Source organism: Pyrgilauda ruficollis, unplaced genomic scaffold, assembly GCF_017590135.1.
Source record: "Pyrgilauda ruficollis isolate IOZ18807 unplaced genomic scaffold, ASM1759013v1 scaffold3, whole genome shotgun sequence".
In the NCBI taxonomy this organism is placed as follows: Eukaryota; Metazoa; Chordata; class Aves; order Passeriformes; family Passeridae; genus Pyrgilauda; species Pyrgilauda ruficollis.
Window position 1 is genome coordinate 16196214 of NW_024524377.1, and position 19968 is coordinate 16216181.

Genomic DNA, 19968 nt, shown 5'->3' on the forward strand with positions numbered 1-19968 from the left:
GCAAGCACATGACTAAAGTCAGCAGTCAGCATTTTTTGTTTCATTGGTCAATTGCTATGTGTTAGGGGGGAATCGGAAGATTTTTTTTGTTGTTTTTTTACCACATCTTGTAAATAAATGTTAATAAAATGCTCCACATGTTTTGAAAATCAAACAGGAACAAGTATGTAATAGTGTGTAGTTTAACACAAATCTCTGATTATTATTTGCCAAGCTAAGATATCAACATTACACAAGATCTGTAATAGACTAGGGAGTATTCAAAACCCATCAAAATGTTGTAAGAAAGTGTTGCTTCCAGTTAACAGGGATTTTACCACTTGTTTAAGCCTTGATTTTTATTTTTACATAGTGCTTCAGATGAAAAATTCATTGCAACGTATTGCTTCAATCTGAAATAGATGTTTTTTACCTTGTTTTTTTGACAGCACAGTTTTCCCTTGGGTTACTCTTGCTCCTGGTTTATGGAGCAATGGCAAATTATGGCTCCTGTAGTATTTCACAAATTACACTTATGATATGCTGAGCTTGGTGAAGTGGAAACATTGCTTTTATTTCAAAATAATAGTTTCTTTAAGAGTGGCAATAAATTTGAAATAGTGAGTGGGGTATGTATTTGTATAAATGGTGTAAATCACACATGTGCTTGTATGTATAGGCGGCAGCAGCAGCTGCAGCAGCTGACTCAAGAGATTATAGCGGAGTCGGTGGAATAGGTGGATTCTCTGAAAGTTCTTCTGAGGCATCAAAACTGAGCTCAAAGAGTGCTAAAGAGAGAAGGAATAGAAGAAAGAAAAAAAAGCAAAAAGAACAGTCTGAAGGCGAGGAGAAGGATGGGGAAGAATTTCACAAATCGGCATCAGAGGACAGCATCAAAAAGAAAGGCTTCCGATTTTCCATTGAGGGGAATAGACTGACATACGAAAAGAGATTCTCTTCCCCACACCAGGTACCATAGTATTATTACCTCTTAAACACCTTTTTTGTCTACTCATCATATAAAGAAAGTCCTGTATAGCAGTTTGGTTAGTTCTTGCAAGATACCACAGATTCATTAATATCTTAAATCAAAGACTAACCAAGTAAAAACTTGCAGCCAAATATGAAACTGTAAGAATTTGAGAGATTTTGATTTTGCTCTGAATTCCTGTGTGAAAAAACCAAAATTACATATATTAATTAGTATGGGCTGTATTTCAAGCTTCTTAATTAAAATGGACCTATCTCCCCATCAAGTTGGATGCATTCAGCATGATGAGTAGCTTCAAAACAGGGTGCATACATACAAAATGTAATGTTTCAAATGAGAAGAGTATTAAAATTTGGAATGCAGAAAGCTCAATAGAAATTACATTAATGCTCATGTCAAATTTGAGAAATTAATTGATGTGAGACCATTAATTGTGTTATCTTAAAGAAGGTGGAAATTGTGTGTGGCAATGTGTCTTTGCATGTGTTCTCTTACATTGAAACACCAGTGACTCAGAGTGCCATCTGCATTTCCCATCCAGACATTTATTTCATTTGATAGTTTTGTAATGTTATCTACTACAGTTTTCAAAGCTCCTCTTCATTTGCCCACTTTTCACTCTCCCCTTAGCACTGCAAATCCAGATCTTGCATACATTCTCTCCTTTTTCTGCCCCTTTCTGTGTCTCAATATGCTTCTTCCTTCTATCACCATCTTTTCAATTTTTCCTGGTCTTTATGACTTGCTTTCTCCCTCTTTTTAGTCATTATTGCTAAACTCATTCCTGCCTTTCTAATCCTCTTCTATTTCTGTCTCTGGAAAGCCTGTTTCATCCCTTAACAGATCATGAGCGTTCATACTCTCTTCATGTATTGTTTTTTCCAGCCTCCCATTCTCAAAGAAGCTCAGACCTCTTCATCCAATATTTTCTTACTAAGGACTGTCCTCCTTGGACTAGACTGTGGTGGGAATATAATGTTTCTGGCACTCCTTCCACTCACTTCCTAATGTATTTCCTTTCTCAATAGTAATGCATCCTTTCCCCCACCCCACCTCCTTGGTCTGCCGCTGTTTTATGTTGTTAGCTGTCTAACTAATCTCTGTGAGGCTTCATTGCTGAATTTAGTTCATGATTCATTCTGTTCCTTATACAAATTTTCACACATGCCAATTGACTTCAACTTCATGTTGAAGATCCATGATCCCCTAGGTGCATATTCTTGCCTATCTCTTCATTCAAACTGCAGCCTTATTCAACAGCAGCACAATTCATCCATCTTGTAAGAAATTAAGCATTCCTCATACAACTTGTTCTTCTAACATTTTCATCTCCAAGTTAATTTACAGTTGTTTGACTATGACAGTCTAGAAATCACCTCCCCTCTAGTTTTCCAACCCTAGTTCCTTTTCAGTCTGGATTCTAACCACTAAAAAGAAGTTCCACCCATCAGTTTTTAATACCATTTTCCTAGAGAAAACTCAGGCTTATATATAATCTTTGCCTTTTTCCTTGGCATTTCACTTTCTTTCAATGTAAATGACCATTTTATTCCACTTGAAATCTTATTCTTCCTAACATTCATAACTTTGTCTCCTCTCAATTCTCCTGGTTTAGTTGTGCTTTAGGAGATCCTTTTACCCCTTTGACAGTTTTCCAAAGGATTTCCACAAGGCCTTTTGCTAGATCCCTTTTCTCTCTCTTTTTCTTTTATTTTTTTTTTTAACTCTATTCTGGACCCACAACTGTGAATCATTTTTAACTTGGACCTCTTTACTGCTGTATTCATCAAGAATGTTGTTGCAAAGAGCACTAACCTATCCCATTGCTTTTCTCTAATCTGCTAGTAAACATATTTACCTAAAGATTTTTTTTATATCATAAAACATACTGTACCTAAAGTTCCTCCCAACCCACCTTGTCTACTTACAGTTAACAAGTCCCAGCTTTGACTGACCCAAAGCAGCATTCATAACCTCCTGTTAAATTTTCAAACTAGTTTCTTTGAGCTCCTTCTGGTATGCTGCCCTTCATGCTTGGAAGAAGCTCCCATGAGTTTCCACAGAACACTTCATTGCTTTCCTCAAATCCCTCTTTAAAACTCTCTTTTACCATGCTGCCTACAGAAAGCTTGACAGGGAAGTGACTTCAGGTGAGCTAAGATGACTGTTTATCATACTCATCAATTTTGCCTCCGTGTATTCCCTTTCTTTTTGTATCCATCTGTTGTGTTACATTTAAATGATAAGTTCTTTGCAGAGTGCCTTTTTGTTCTGCATTTTGTAGTCCCTAGTACAACGGGGCTCAGGTCCACAAAGATAAATTGCAGAAGAGAAACAAAGACACTGCTTCATTATGCATAATCTCTGCTGTTCATAGAGGTCTTGGGTGAAATCAGGTGCTAATACTTACCAGTCCAGTCAAGGCAATTACTGATATGAATTACAATTAAGAATGTGTATAATTAATTGTAAGATTAGAGCATTATTTTGACTCTGATACTGGACATCCTCCAATAGCAGAACACTTACTCCAATGAGTAAATTGATGAAGATTAGCAAACCAATTTATACAAAGTTACAAAAAAATCATTGCATATTCAGGATAGCTAAGACTTTAAAAAATAAATAAGAAAAAATAAATAAGAAACCTATTATGATCTACTTGACTAATATCTGAAAATATATGTATGTTTTTTAAAGTAGGCAGTATTTGGGAACTACTTCTGTGTGCAGACTGGGTCACAGAAAATTTGCCTAAAAATTTATTTACTCAGCCTGTCATACTAATGCCAGCCTGGGGTAAAGAGTGTCTAGATATACTTATTCAGTTTATGAACAGTTGGTAATAACATAGGCAGAATAGCAGAGGAAACAATTCTGTCAAGCAGTTTCTTTTACTCTGATTAAACAGATTGATTTCATATATCCAAAGCAGTAAAATAACTAGTCTTTGTCTGTCACTTATGTGCTCTTTGTTTACTACCCAAAAGGGAGTGTATTAGTGGGGGGCACTGTACCAGTTCATTTCTTTGTAGATGACCTTACCCTTTAAGACATTGTGGATTTTTCCTCTGTATGAAAATGTTGTATTTTAAATTATTTTCATCTGATAATAATTGTTTTTATTTACCTGCAGTCTTTGCTGAGCATTCGTGGCTCCCTGTTTTCCCCAAGGCGCAACAGCAGAACAAGTCTTTTCAGCTTCAGAGGTCGAGCAAAGGACGTAGGATCAGAAAATGACTTTGCTGATGATGAGCACAGCACTTTTGAAGACAACGAGAGCAGAAGAGATTCTCTCTTTGTCCCTCATAGACATGGTGAACGGCGCAACAGCAACATTAGTCAGGCCAGTAGGTCATCCAGAACAGTTCCTGCACTTCCAGCAAACGGGAAGATGCACAGCACTGTGGATTGCAATGGAGTGGTGTCTTTAGTTGGTGGGCCGCCAGCTTTGACATCGCCTACGGGACAGCTTCTGCCAGAGGTGATGATTGATAAAGCAGCCACTGCTAGCAATGTAAGGAAGTCTGCAATAGCCCAGGCATGATGTACTCTCCCCGTATCAGTCACTGTTTCCACAAATGTAGTCACATGGCAATGATGACCTTTCTGGCTAAGCTGTGAATGCTCCTCTCATGTATTTCAGCTATAAGCTAAAGGAGGAATTGAAGTTGTCCAGCTCTCATTAACTACATATGTGAAAATGCATGTGAATTGACTGGGAATTCAAAGAATAGCATAGTAAACCATTGAATAAATTTAGTTTGTGTAGTCTTACACCCATTGATTCATTATGCTTAGACTTAACTGGATGGTTCTGTACTTGTATATCCAAAAGGATATAAAAATGGAAAAAAATTACATTTACTTAATGGAATATATTAAATTAGTATTTAGCTGCCTGCTGTCCATACATGAAACTTTTGATGTTACCCTGGTAGTACAACTTAAAAGGGTTGTGACAGTGTTCCTGTAATATAGCTCATTTTTCTACGGGTTTTTTTTACGTCAACATTACTAAATATTTTTTCATTTTTCTGAAAAATGTGCTAGGAAATTCATAGTTTATTCTAAATTAAGAGTTCTCTTAAGAAAATGCACTTATGCTTAGTTTCTTTACTGCTAGCTGTGTGGGCTGTGCATTTTCACATTTAGGAAAAGACTTCACTGCCTGAATAGAATGATATTTACAGCAGAGCTCATTGAGAAGCACTGTGAAACATTTTTTAGTCTGAAATCTGCTTTAATATCTCAGCCCTCTTTCAGCAAAGTACTTAAAAACATATTCTTCAGGCACAAGAGCAATGTGCTACAGTATTTGACTATTTGTTCTTTGCAGAGTCAGGCATACCTTAGTCTGTTGTGAAGCCTCAGCGTAACTGGAGCAATGTAACTGGTGTGGGACAGCAGTGTTTTAAACCAGGAGAGCTCTACAGTAACTTACAGTGTTATTAAATGTACAATCAATTAGCTATTTCATTAGTGCTTTATTTTCAGGGCACTACTACAGAAACTGACTTAAGAAAGAGACATTCTAGTTCTTACCATGTTCCTATGGACTACCTAACAGACCCTAGTGCAAGGCAAAGAGCAATGAGTATAGCCAGCATGCTTACAAACACAATGGAAGGTATGTAACACAGATTTTTTTTTTTTATATGACAGTGCCTTAAAAGTGCTGTTAAATGTGCGATGCATTAAGTGGTAATGCTTTAAGGCAGCTATTTCAGCCTAGAGGGTACAGACAAGAAGAGATTTCTATGTGGAGTTAAGGGAGGGATTTTTTGGTGGTTTTTTTTTGCTTGTTTGTTTTTAATTTAGGACTAATATATTTGGAAAAAGATAAAAGCTTGCAACATACTGATAGGTTTGAGGCAGAAGTAGCAAGTATCCAATTTAAAAATGTCTATGCTTCTTGCAGTAGAAAAATCCCCTTCTACCAATTCAATAGACTTGCTGTTTCACAAAGGAGGGATCATGTTCTTCTTTCTGTAAGGCTAAATACAATTACTCTGAATCATGGAATTAAGCAATTATTTGTAAGAAAGGTTGAAACATTATGTTGAGGCTTAAATGACTATGCCCAAAATAGAAAATTGGAATGTAATAAAAAGCAGTTGGGCACATGTGGACCATAATGCTGCCTAAATACTTCTCTGACTTCAGGGGTGCTCTAAATGCTAATCTTTCCTGAGGATATTTTAAAATTTATTGGAAGGGACCTTAAAGATCATCTAGAGTTCCAACCCCCCTGCCATGGACAGGAACACCTTTCACCAGAGCAGATTGCTCCAAGCCCCATCCAACCTGGCCTTGAACACGCCCAGGGATAGGACATCTACATCTTCCCTAGGCAACCTGTACCTGGGCCTCACCACTCTCACAGTAAAGAATTTTTGCCTACTACCTAATCTACACCTACCCTCTTTCTGTTTAAAACTGTACACTCTCATCCTCTTACTCCGCTCCCAGATAAAGGCTCCCTCTCCATCTTTCCTGCAGGCCCCTTATAAGTGCTGGAAGGCTGCAGGAAGGTCTCCTTGGAGCCTTCTCTTCTCTTGACAAGTAACCCCAGGTCTCTCAGCCTCTCTTCATAGGCCATGTGCTCTGGCCCCTGAATTCAGCCTGCTTCATAGGCCATGATAGCCTTCATCTTCTTCATGTCTTCACAGGCCATGTGCTCTGGCCCCTGAATATCTTTGTGGCCTCCTCTGAACCTGCTCTTATGCTGGGAACCCTAGAGCTGAGCACAGCACTCCAGCTGGAGGAGGAGAACCCCTTCCCACAGCCCTCTGGCCAGGCTGCTTTTGATGCTGCCCAGGAGGAGATTGGCTCTCTGGGCTGTGACTGACATGGTTGGCTCACACGCAATTTTTCAGTCACCAATAACCCCAAGTCTTTGTTTGCTGGGCTGCTTTCAATCCCCTCATCACCCAGCCTTATGACAGGTTTCTAAGACAAATTTCTCCTTTGCATTCTATCTAGCATTAGCTTGTGAATGGTTATTTTATGTACTGAATGTTTAGTATAGTTGTTTTTTGCGGGGGGGGGGGAGGAATTGGCATGGGGTTTTTTTTTGTAATATATTATTTTAAATTGTAATTTCTTTTAACTGAAAGCAGTCTTAGTTTCAAAATATCAACACAGTTTGTCAACAGTACCTTTGAAAACAGCATTTAGATTTTAAGGAAATATCCAGGCAATTCTGGAATAGAGAAATGTGTTTTAAATGTTATTTTCATTTTTCTCTCTAGAACTGGAAGAATCCAGACAGAAATGTCCACCATGCTGGTATAAATTTGCTAACACTTGCTTAATTTGGGACTGCTGTACTCCCTGGCTGAAAGTCAAACATATAGTAAATTTGATTGTGATGGACCCATTTGTTGATCTGGCCATTACCATCTGCATCGTCCTGAACACCCTGTTCATGGCCATGGAGCACTACCCAATGACAGAACAGTTTAGTGGGGTGCTTTCAGTAGGAAACCTTGTAAGTCTTTCATGATGTGATATGTTTGTAAAATGCATTTTTCTTTAATTCCTTTGTGACTTATGCACATTCATGTAAAATAAAAAGTTGACTATTTAGAGACTTGGGATTGATGCACCTAAATTCAAGTTGTTGACATTTGCAAATTTCATCACTCTTTCTTTACAGAGTCAAGATCTACTGAGTCAATAGATGCACTTTGATTTTCAAAATCTTCATCTTCTGTTATTGAAGCTCATTAAAGGAATTGGGTTTTTTGTTTGATGAATAGTTACAAATGATAAGAACTTTCAGTTCCATTCCCATACCTGTTCTGCTCCTCACTAGTACCTCCTAAGGATCTGGGTGTTCAAGGAATTTTAGAGGGGAAAGACCCAGTAAGCATGACAGATGTAAGGAAATTATGAAATGGAATGACAATGTCTTCCATAAGTCATCCTGAAGAAGAACAGTTCTGCTCAACTTTCTGTATAATTATTTGTTAATAAAAAAATTTTATGGTAGGAACAACTATCTTTATTCCTAGAAGTCAAAACATGGTTTAAGGGCAAATATGAGCTCTAAGGAGATAAAAATGAGCATTAAAATCAGATTATATTCTGTGTATTGGCATGCATACATGTTAGCAGGCTAGACAAAAAACACATTTTCCCATTCTTTTTATTTGTAACCCAAACTCTATGATGCATATGTATTCAAATATTAATTCTATTCCTAACCCCAGTGTATGGAAATATAGAGAAGACATTCAGATTTATCATTAATTTCTTCCTGAAAATATAACTTAGCACTTGTTGATACCATTAGTTTTACTTTTACTCTTCCTAAACTGGAGTAAGAAACTGTGTTTTCCTTGCAGGTGTTTACTGGAATTTTCACAGCAGAAATGTTTCTCAAGATAATTGCCATGGATCCTTATTATTATTTCCAAGAGGGCTGGAATATTTTTGATGGTTTTATTGTGAGTCTTAGTTTAATGGAACTTGGCCTTGCAAATGTAGAAGGATTATCTGTTCTTCGGTCATTCAGATTGGTAAATATACTATTTAAAATATGTTTCTAGATTACATTTTTGTATTTGTACATATATATTTTGTGCATTTTTCATTTGCAAATTAAATATTTGGCTGAGATAGAAGATCTTTTCAGAACTTATAAAATGCTAAATTGCATACTCACTAGATGGCATGTATATATTATGTCCAGTTTGTTTTGCATATTATCATGGTAATGTCTATTTCTCCTTCAAGATATTGTCAACATCAATTCTACTCTTGACAAAAGTATGCTTAAAAGATTAACTTTTCTAAGAGAAGTATTTCTTAGAGTCTTCTCCCTAGATGAGGGAGTAAAAAAATTCAAGAGTCATAGGGCCTACACTACCTGTGACTGAAGACCAGTGAATTGCTTGGTAAATTATGAGTTAATTAATAAAAGTTAATTGACAATTTTAGCTTATAAACTCCCATTACCAATTGCCTTTATTGGTTAGTTTTACAAGAGAGTAGTGTTAAGATTTTTCATTGTCCAGGGACTTTTCATCCCTACCAGCCTTCTCTGTACCATCCTCTGCAAGGGTCTATCTGCAGTCTGACAGCTTTTCTGCTCAGAAGTCACTACAGTGTCTCTGTCTGTTATTAGATATCTCTTTCATGAACACGAACTTGAAAAACTTTGGTCTTCCTGCAGACTAGGCTAGCATGCAATTCAGCGTCCAAACACTCTTCTGAAAAGACCTACACAGTGAGAGGCATGAAGCTAGAGTTCCTGATCATCAAGATCAACTTCTGCCTTAAATTAAAAAAATATTTAACTTGAAATGAAAGTTAAATACATCCCCTTTAAAAATAAGAGGTTTTAAATAAGTTTTTTGTGGTTATCTGCGTAGCATTACACTGTACTTTGCCTGAAGTCTAAAATCTGTCTGGATTGACTTCTCTCTCAGTAGTAGATTCTGGTTTAAACTTGGCATTTATGTCAAGTTGTTTTAATGTCATATTTTCTTGATGAAACATAAAATAATCACATGAGACACTATTTAGTTTTATATTCATTTTAGTATTCTTCTCTTTCAATTGTCTGAACAGTTGCTGTATCTTTCCAATAATTTCATTTTTGTCTGTTTCAAGTTGTACTTATTAATATAATAATTTCCCTTGTTTTTCTCAATGTTGTGTGACAAGCTTTGTAAGACACATTACATTTATTTTAAAAGACAGAAAATATATTGTTAAAGATACTTGCAAGTCACTTTCATGTCTGTCATTAACAACTCTAGCTTGTTTCTCTTTTTAGGAAAACAATTTCCTTCATCTCACTGACTGTTAAGACGAAAGAAACTGGAAGTGACTATACACTTATGGTCCTGTTAAACTGATCACATTTCATATGTGCTCATTTATTTTTAGTAATAATTTCTCAGAGTTTACAGGAGAAAGATTGTTTTGTCCAACTTCTTTAACAAGTAAAACTTCTTTATAAATACCTAAAGTTATCAAAACAGTCAAAGTCCAAATAGGAGTCTTTGTGATAATTTCAATGTAATTGAAATGAGCATAGAGATATTATTTTTGATTTCTTATCACTTGAATCAGGACTTTACACTGCTGTTGTGTAGTATTGTACAAAGAACTGGAAACAGAAATTTTGTAACTAAAACTTCTAAAGATTACAAGAGACATGATGTAGACATGCGGTAACTGAAATATGAAATGTATAGCAGTAATTTCATTACAATTAGATAACAAAGAACCATTCCTCTGTTTTGCAGCTTCGAGTTTTCAAACTGGCAAAATCTTGGCCAACTCTAAATATGCTGATTAAGATTATTGGCAACTCAGTGGGGGCTCTGGGGAATCTGACCCTGGTGCTGGCCATCATCGTGTTCATTTTCGCTGTGGTTGGGATGCAGCTCTTTGGGAAGAGCTACAAGGAATGTGTCTGCAAGATCTCCAGTGACTGTGAACTTCCTCGCTGGCACATGCACGACTTTTTCCACTCTTTCCTGATTGTATTCCGAGTGCTGTGTGGAGAATGGATAGAAACCATGTGGGACTGCATGGAGGTTGCAGGCCAAACCATGTGCCTTACAGTCTTCATGATGGTCATGGTGATTGGAAACCTAGTGGTATGTAATCAGTGGGGCTTTTTTAAAACTCTTAGGACATATCACTTGTTTTTCATGATTTAGAAATCTGAAATGAAAACTGGAGAAGGACTTCAGGAAATAATGTAATTCACTTGCCCTTTCTGTACACCAGGTTAAAATATACCTTGATTATCTATGAAAAGTGTTTGTCTATTTTTCTTTTAAATCTCAGTATCTTTAGTAAGAGCAGTGCTGAATTATGCTTACAGTTAAGAGTGCCTTTAAAAAACATCTAATTTAAATCACCTTTTACAGCCAAGTAAACAAAATTATCTCAATATTGATGGAAAACTGCTGGTCTTCATGACAACATTTAAGATACTTAAAAGCTTATTGTTTTCACTTTCAGTCATTTCTCTGGGAAACAAAACAAGCCTAAAGCTTCAATTTTTTTCTCATAAGTGATGATTTGTAAATGGCTTATCCCTTTTGCTATTGGCTTCTGAATTCCTCCCAAGCAACATTTTGAATAAAGACACAAGTACTGAATAATGTGGAATAATGACACTTTCATTTCTTACACTCAGCATTCCTTGTAGTACATCCCCAAAAGACACATGAATTTTCTGTACCAGTGTTGCTCTCCTGATGCAGCCTCTATACTCCTTTCTGCAGTGCTTCCACTTTGCCAGCTTTCACACTTTCTGTATATATACTTTTCATTTTTCTTAACAATCCTTTCCACAACAGTACTTCAGAATTAAACAAAATATTGATTTGGAATAATTTCACCAACTTGCCATAAACCATGATTATGTATAATTGTAGTTCTTCCTCCTTGAGTGCTGGCATCTTTCTCTTTTTGATATGATCCACAAATTTTATAAATATGCTTATCACTACTAAGTCACTCACCAGACTGATGTGAGTCCTGTGGCATATCTTATAAAATATTCTGCAAGTTTGAACAGGAAGAACTGACAAATATAATATATCTGATTTTTAATTAAATGTTTTTTAATCAGTTTCACCCATGGTCTGTCATAATTGCATGCTATCCAAATTTCTCTTCTATGTTTGTAAAATGTCTGCAAGAAAGTCTGAAATGCCTTCTTGAAATTGAGATGAAATAGTTTCTTGAAACTGAGGTGTACCACATCTGTGGAGTCTATCGCTTAGCTAGTGTTCCTGCCCAGGACCAAGATAGACTCATATATACTTGCCAAATACAAAATTTTACTATATTCTGAATTAGAAGGTACTAGAGGTACTAGAGCTATGGTCTGTGAAGACTGGCATTTGCCTGCATTCCCCTGGCCTATGAGCACTACAGTGGATGTAGCTTGCATAAATCACTGCATTATGTTGTATTCTGCCTCTTTATGTCTTCCTCCATTTTGAGGAGCAGATCTGAACTACTGCAGTTTGTGGAGGAGACAGTCAAGGAACAGCTCAGATTTTACCTGTATTAGTGAAGTCAAACCAGCTAAAAGTGCTTTTGGCAAGATAATAAAATGCTGGGGACAGGGATTATGAAGTGAAAAGAATAGCAGGAAGGTGCATAGAAATAAAGTGTTACATGTGAAATAAAAATTATCTCATATTGAAAAACTTTTAATGACATTTATTTTATGACTTAAAAATAAGAGCAGTTTTTTCCTTATTTTATTTTAGGTACTCAACCTATTTCTGGCCTTGCTGCTGAGCTCATTTAGTTCAGACAACCTTGCTGCTACAGACGACGATAATGAAATGAACAATCTCCAGATTGCTGTGGCAAGGATTCAGAAAGGCATTGATTATGTGAAGAGAAAAGTGCGTGAATTCATCCAAAAAGCCTTTGTTAGAAAACAGAAAGCTTTAGATGAAATCAAACCTCTTGAAGACCTGAACAATAAAAAAGACAGCTGTATTTCCAACCATACAATAGTAGATATAGGTAAAAACCTTGCCTATCTCAAAGACGGGAATGGAACTACCAGTGGCATAGGCAGCAGTGTGGAAAAATATGTTGTTGATGAAAGTGATTACATGTCATTCATAAACAACCCAAGTCTCACCGTGACAGTGCCCATTGCTGTTGGAGAATCAGATTTTGAAAATTTAAACACAGAGGAGTTCAGCAGTGAATCAGACCTGGAAGAAAGCAAAGAGGTAAGCTTATTTCTACCTTTAAAATACTCTGATGCTTTTTTTTTCCTGAGGTTACTAGTGTTGAATTCAAATCTTTCTTTAATTCTTTTACAATAGCATATACAAACTCGTAATGTTATTTAAGGTAAATTGATGTAAGGTTGTGAGTTTTGAATGATGGTAATACAATATTGCATTTACAGTAACAATCAAGATACATAAGAAAAGTTTTTAGAAAATTAATATTTTTTTCTATTTTATTTAGTTAAATCCTTAACAAGCAAAGGAACCAGTTTAATAGTCCTGGATACCAGAAGTCATACGAAGTGTGTATGGCTGGAGCAAATTTCTCCATGTTTATTTAATGAGAGCAGTTTATTTTTTAATCTGCTTTTTTAACAGCTCATTCTGATGTTTTTAACCTTTTTTATATAGTCAAAATGCATCCATGTACATCATAGATAGGCACATTTGAATACTGGACTAGCATCACTAAACAATGCTAAATAAATCACTAATAATCTATCTGATGGTAGCAGAACCACTGAAGTGAAGTAATGGCCTTATGGAAAAAAAGTTACAAAGCTTAATATCCTAGTATAAGATCCTTTCATTTGACTACTCGTTGTTTTGAAAGCTTTAAGATATTTGAACCTGTTACCTACTGTGACTAATAAAATGTACCTCTTTCTGGCACAAGGTGGTGCCAAGTGGATAAATCCAACCTAGCACTGAGAGTTGTAGTGGATGCCAAGGCATTATTATTGTGTTTGTATTATTAACCCACTGCTTTGTCCTGCACGACTGAAAGCAGTGAAGGCACATCAGCTCAAGTGCAGTAAGTGTGTGCTATGCTTAGTACTGATGCCAGTACATTCAGCATTATCATGGGTATTTTTGAACAGTATTGCATGCTGTGGGGTACACATAAACTAACATAAAGGCTTTCATTAGTGATTTTCTCTTACTTGAATCTGAGAGTATAAATATGGGTAAGATTCTAGTAATTTTCTACCTGAGATCCAGTTTTTTACCAACTGCATTACACATTTAGTCATATTTTCTTGTTTCTTATCACAAATGTCTTTATTATTCTTATAAAATTTTTTTTCAGATTGATTGTATTAATATTTATCTTACTCTTCAAAACCAGTACTTGGGTGTAGAACAAATCAGTTGAAGTTTAACCTTCAATTGTTCTGTTCTTCATTGCACAAGAGCACTACGTCAGTAGGAGAGGTGGAGGGTGAGCTTTGTACAAACCTCTGTGCTGGTGGTTACCAGGGCTGAGTATGACAATGGTGCATCTCTTACTTCACTGTATAACTGGATGATGTGACTGCTGACTGTTTTCATTAGCCAAAACTTTCTTTTCTTCCCATGGAAAGACCCTCATTGGGTTATTCTACAAGATGACAGAAATATTGACTTCCTGCAGGAAAAGTTTTAAAGTGGATTATCCCACATTTGAGGCATGAACTCCAGTCATTAAACTTCCACCATAAAAGAAAGGCTTTCTATACCACCTACCATAGTTAAAAGAAAACAGTGTCTTCATTGCATTCTTGGAGGCTTTTAATGCTGTTGTGCTTCAGGAGCTGCAAACTGATCAGGTGATAAGACAAACAAATGCTTATTAAGTCAAAGGTGAGCTAGTGTCAAGCAGTTTCAACTGGCCAAGTCTGAAACTCTGCTGAGTATTCAGGGCCAACATTTCTTACTAATGCAAATGATAAAGGTGAAAAAGTGAAGGGAATATTTATTAGTTTCAGGGATTTTCAAGAGAGACACAGCAGTAAGCAAAGATTGTGAGCATATTTCTTAGGAAAGTGCCTAAAGCTCAAGTAGATTTGAGTCACAGAAGTGTGACACAAAAGCATTAAAATCTTAATCCTAGTTCCTACTCTTCACTTGATACTCTTAACCACCATGGTTTTTTGATATAGTGGAGTGTTGGCTTATTAGTCAGATGACCAACACTCTTGTAATGAAAATGATCCATAGGAAAAAAAAGCATTTTTTAAATTAAAAAATTCTGTCCGCTCATGTTTTTCTGTTTATATGATACTGCTGTTGCCAAGTTGATCTGCCAGTCACTTCATTGCTTACACCACAAATGAAAAAATCTAAGTCAGGAACTGCCATCAAACTGCATTCAATTAGCAGATTTGCAGATGAAAGGCAGCTGAGGCATCCAGGTGATGTGAGGACACTGTGCAAGATTGCCAGATGCTGATGAGAATGTGTCTGTGTGCTTCTGCTTGCTTCTGTGTCTACAACCAAGTCCATGTATTCACTATTGTATAGGGCAATAAGCTGAATTCCAACAAAATAATTGTTATTTCTTAGCAAGTTTTAATTAAGCATGTTAATGTTTAGTGAATTCTGTATTATAGCACATGTATCTTTCCAGTAGTTTGATAGGAATGTTAACTAGGTTATGCCTTTTTAGAAACAATACATAAAACATTGTACATGCTTAGTAGGTGTGAATGAACAAGGAATTTTCTAGAAAGTTACTGAAACCTAAAATAAATTTAACTATAAAAACACTCTGTCCCTAAGAATGTCAGTGGGTGAATACAGTATAATAAGGAAATTAGAGAACAAATACTAAATAAAACTTTATCATGTAAGTAGGACATTAATAATTGTGGTAACACTATGCTGAGCCCATTGTCCTATCAATAAAGGTCTGTGGATCTGAGCTGCAGTACTGGTATTTAGTGTAGAAACGACATGTTTTTTTCCATTTCATGTTTTAAAGTGCTATGAGGATGGTTTATATGGAAAATTTTGTAGTACATGTATGAATGTATAATAATTAGTTAAAATAATCATAATAGCGGGTAATAATTATGTTAAATGCAACTTATAGGCCAATAATAACACCAATATATGCCAATGACAAAATATTTTTCAATGCTTTGAAGAAAATTGGCTCTCCTAATGCTGTTGCAGACACACTAATTATGTATATTTTACTGTAAGCAATATTCAGTGCAAAAAACCAGAGGTGCTGTGTCCTGAACTTCATTTCCTACCATTCTTACTTCTCACAGGAGTAGAACCAAGCTGGATCAGTCAAGCGGGCAGCTCTGGTGCCTTTTAGCGAGGCAGAGCATCGTGTCACCAGTTTTACACAGGTTACCTAAGCAAGTTATACATCTCTCTATATTCTATTTAATCACCTTCTAGCCGATATTGACTGGCCTGCATGCTCTTCGGCTATGATCCTGTCCCATTCATTGCAATAAGTACCAACATGCACAGCTGCTCCCTGCTGAGCCACGGGACTCGCATCACAGCATGGTCAGGCAAGAGCGGCAGCGCCAGGATTTCTGTGGTTCTGATCCTCTCCATAATACTTTAATAGTATTTTGCAGTGCATGCTATGTACCTCTCCTAATCTTGATGATATGGAATTCAGGATTCTGTTTTTGAAGGGTTTTCTTTTGCTTTGAGGGAAGGCAGAATATGTAACACATATGCCACATTTCTCATCAGAAGCTTATATTTATATGTAACTCCATCTGTAAATTGTGTTGATAATGAAAAGCTGCTAGCTGTTTTAGAAAACTTTCATATTATTGTATTTTAACATATAATGGAGGTAATCTGCAAACTCATCATAGTCATGTTTTTCTTTTTCACTTTTTTTTTAGAAGCGCTTTTCTTTAGTTCTTGTATAAGCATTTAGTTATTTTGGAGATTAATATGCAGTACTTGGAGCACCATTAAGCATGAAATTAATTTAATTTCTGCAGTCAAAGCATGTGACCATAATTTACTTGAAAGAATTCATACAAAACTGGCTGGTTAAATATTCAGAGATCAGTTCTGCTCTTACTTACACTCACACTTAGATGTAGAGGTGCAAAGAGAACACTGATTGAAAGATGTGGCCCAATTCAATCTTATAGCTCTTTAATTTATGGTCAAAAAATTATTACCTCCCCAAACAGCTAAAATTGTCTGCCTTGAGAAACTTATTCTCATGTCATCAGTAATAGGCAAAGTTTAGCATTCAAGTAAATAAACTACTGAGTTTGGATCAAAATGTGCAGAAATTGCTCAGCTTCATTGTGATTTACATCTCACCTATTAAACAATGCCATAATATTTGCAACACCACAGTTGCTGCTTTCAGTTTTGTAAATCAGTGGACTTAAACCATACTTGCTCCAGAGCTTTTCCTCTTATATTTTTTAAAGAATAATTATTTTGATAAGATGTATTTTGATTTAAAATATTCATTATTTAAAATGCTCTGAAGAATTTAGGCTTTGTATTGTGAATTGGTAGAATTGTATTGGCATATTGTGATTCACTGTGGATGATATTGTTATGATATGATATGATATGATATGATATGATATGTGGAAGTTGTTACTGTGAGAGTTAACTGAAGTTTGCTTAATTAATATTTGCAAACAGCAGTTCCTTACTCTATTTCAGAAATATCCTTTCATTATTGCTTGTATGAATTAAAGAGGCTTTTAAAGTAGGTTCTGGTGGTAGATCTTTTTCCCACTGGAGCATATTTCTACTGCTACTTAAAATGCTTTTGCTTTCATACAACTATTTTTGCAAATATTTTCATTTAATAAATTCTCATTAATAAGTAGATCAAAGGAATTATGAATATCAATAAAGTCCAGAGTGGACTATAATTTAGAGATACTGGGGTTTTGCAGTATTTGCAACAAATAATCACCACAAAATTGTTTTGCTTTGATTTACAGTGTTCTGGATTTTTATACTTAGTTATTCTCCCTAACTGTATAAGCATTAGAAAGAGTTAAATCCAGATTCCACTTAATTACACCAGTGGAATCACAATGATATCTATCACTTTGAAGATTTTATAGGTGATATAGCCATACTGAAAAAGACTGGATAGTTTGGATATAATATTGCCATTTATATCACAGAATATTTCATTTTCATACTGACATCCACAAAGCACTGAGAAAATAAAACCAATTTAATTTCCATTATTTAGCATTTTCACAGGTATTTAGGAGGAAAGAAAATTGAAAACAACATCGAATTGGTGGTTTCTCTTGGCACCATCTTCCTGCTTATGTCTGTCCTGCTCTTTGCTCCTTCAGTCCCTTAAATTATGACTTCAACATCTATTAGTGGCATCCTGGCTAATCATGAAATTTCAGGCTTTGTTAAAAATGTTAAGCTAAGAGCTGTCCAACTACTCTCAGATAATCATCTTTGGAACAAACAAAGAAATTTTAGAAGTGGCCTGGCTGTAAGTGAAGCAGAATTGTATGAATCTATGCGATGTTGTCAAGGTTCAGAAAGTAATTATGTCAAAAACTTCCTGACCTAATCTTGGCTGCTGCTTTTTGCAATGCTTCTCTGGTAGGCAAGCTGCTTTCCTATCTTGAAAGCTAAATGAAAATCTGTTTCTAATACTGTTGTGTGTTGCTGACTAAAGCATGACTGGCAAGGCTGTTGGTACATGTGATGTAAAAGATAATTAAATCTCTAGGATAATCAGTATACTGCTGCTTTAGAAACATGTAACTATTTTTGTCCTCTTACTGTTTTCTTCAAAAAGGAGGTAGAGTATGTACATTCTAGGGTTTTGAAAAACAGATTTCTCTGAGAATAATTCTCTTAGCGTACTATTCAGAAAATTTCTATCTTCATAATTCTCAAAGACTGTCTAATGCTTGATTCTGATAAGTCTCTTATAATCTGCATGACTGAATCTAGACTCATGGAATAACAAAAAGCTTAAAATGGACTTACTATTAGATCAAAGCTTATGCTTGGGTTTGTTTATTATCTTCTTTCTATAGGTTCATTTTTTAAACAAGCTATATACATGTTAAGTAAACAGCCTAAATCTAGTTTTTTTTGTAATGCTGGTAAGCAGAGAGCAATTTGCCAGGTAAAAAGGTAACTTTCAGATATGTTTAGGTAAAGAACTGGGATATATGCTACATATCAGGGTCTGCAGTTGGGGTAGTCTAGCTAGCCAGCTGGATTCCATATGTGTGAACACTGGTGAGTGCTAGAAAAATCTTCCTATATCTTAAGGCATGATGATTAAACATGACAGCAATAACATGATCCATTGCCAGGTCATGTTGTGTTGAATACATAGAAATCAGTACAAAGTCCCTGACTCAGTTGCTCTATGCCAGAGCATAAGTTCGCTGTGGAAATACTGTGTAAATGTTACTGGAAAGCTTTCCTAGCATACTGAACCTGAACCTTAATTGAGTTGATAAAACTTGAGATGTTGTATCATAAAATCTTTCTAGCTGTTTCTGATGCATACTAAATTTTATAAATTTTGTACATTATCACGGCAGTACATAATGCCATACAATAAATTAAATGTTAAAAATAACAAAGAAAAATGAAAAAAAGAAATTATACTGTTGAAAAATTTTAGTTTTTGTTCTTTCCCAAATGATGCTGAACTCTTACAGACTGAGTTTATTGAATAATTTTTGTAATATTTTTCTTTATATACTGATCTGTTTGGGGCTGGTATAATAGTGCAGCATGCTAAGGAAATACTCTGTTACATCAGCAGAAGAGTAACTGAGTTCTCAGTGGGATGAGGCATTTAATTGTTGCATTTCAAGTATCAGCTGCTGTTGATTCAATTTAGGATTTTTTTGTTCAGTTTAACTCCTTTGATTATTGTTACAGCTCTGTAAATGAAGCATAGCAGCTTTTTAGTGAGAAGAGACTTGAAAGATGCATCTTTTTATGTGGGGCACCATACATAGTGCCCCATATAAATAAAGTTGTCTTTTTGATGTTCCTGATAATTTACGGTTCTATTGATAATTTTTTACCTTTCTATCTGATATTAGTGATCTCTCCTTATAGTAGCTATATCTAATCTTCCATGTTGAGTTAACTGTTATTCTTAAGCAATTTCCGTAATAGGAATTCATTATCCTTTTTTGCTTATTAAACTAACTGCATAATATCTGAGTCACTGAACTCTTACTTTTCCTGTAAAAGAATGGACAGTAGGTCTTTCAAACTTACGATTCAGCCAGTTCATAATTTTTGTTTGCTCTGCTACTACTACAGCATTCTGCTAGAAACGCTCTCCAGATTGGAATGATGCAAGCAACATTGTAAGAAAACACTATGTAATAAAAACAGTCACTTCTCAGTTTAAAAAATAATTTAGTGTATTGTATTTATAAATGGTAATTTTTAACATCATATGTAATTTTTTTTAGTGTACCTTGCATTTATGGTATTTCTGGCTTTTCCTCAAACTGATGATTG

General features: G+C 35.5%; 1 protein-coding gene across 1 annotated transcript in view; it reads left to right on the plus strand.

Moving 5' to 3' along the window:
- Positions 1-19968, plus strand: part of LOC121356704 (sodium channel protein type 2 subunit alpha) — a 51501-nt gene that overhangs the window by 15866 nt on the left and 15667 nt on the right. Inside the window, exons 10-16 of the mRNA XM_041473398.1 lie at positions 659-949; positions 4107-4487; positions 5468-5600; positions 7225-7463; positions 8323-8496; positions 10234-10590; positions 12226-12705. Of these exons, the coding sequence (XP_041329332.1) occupies positions 659-949; positions 4107-4487; positions 5468-5600; positions 7225-7463; positions 8323-8496; positions 10234-10590; positions 12226-12705 (2055 nt within the window). The remainder of the gene's footprint in view (positions 1-658; positions 950-4106; positions 4488-5467; positions 5601-7224; positions 7464-8322; positions 8497-10233; positions 10591-12225; positions 12706-19968) is intronic.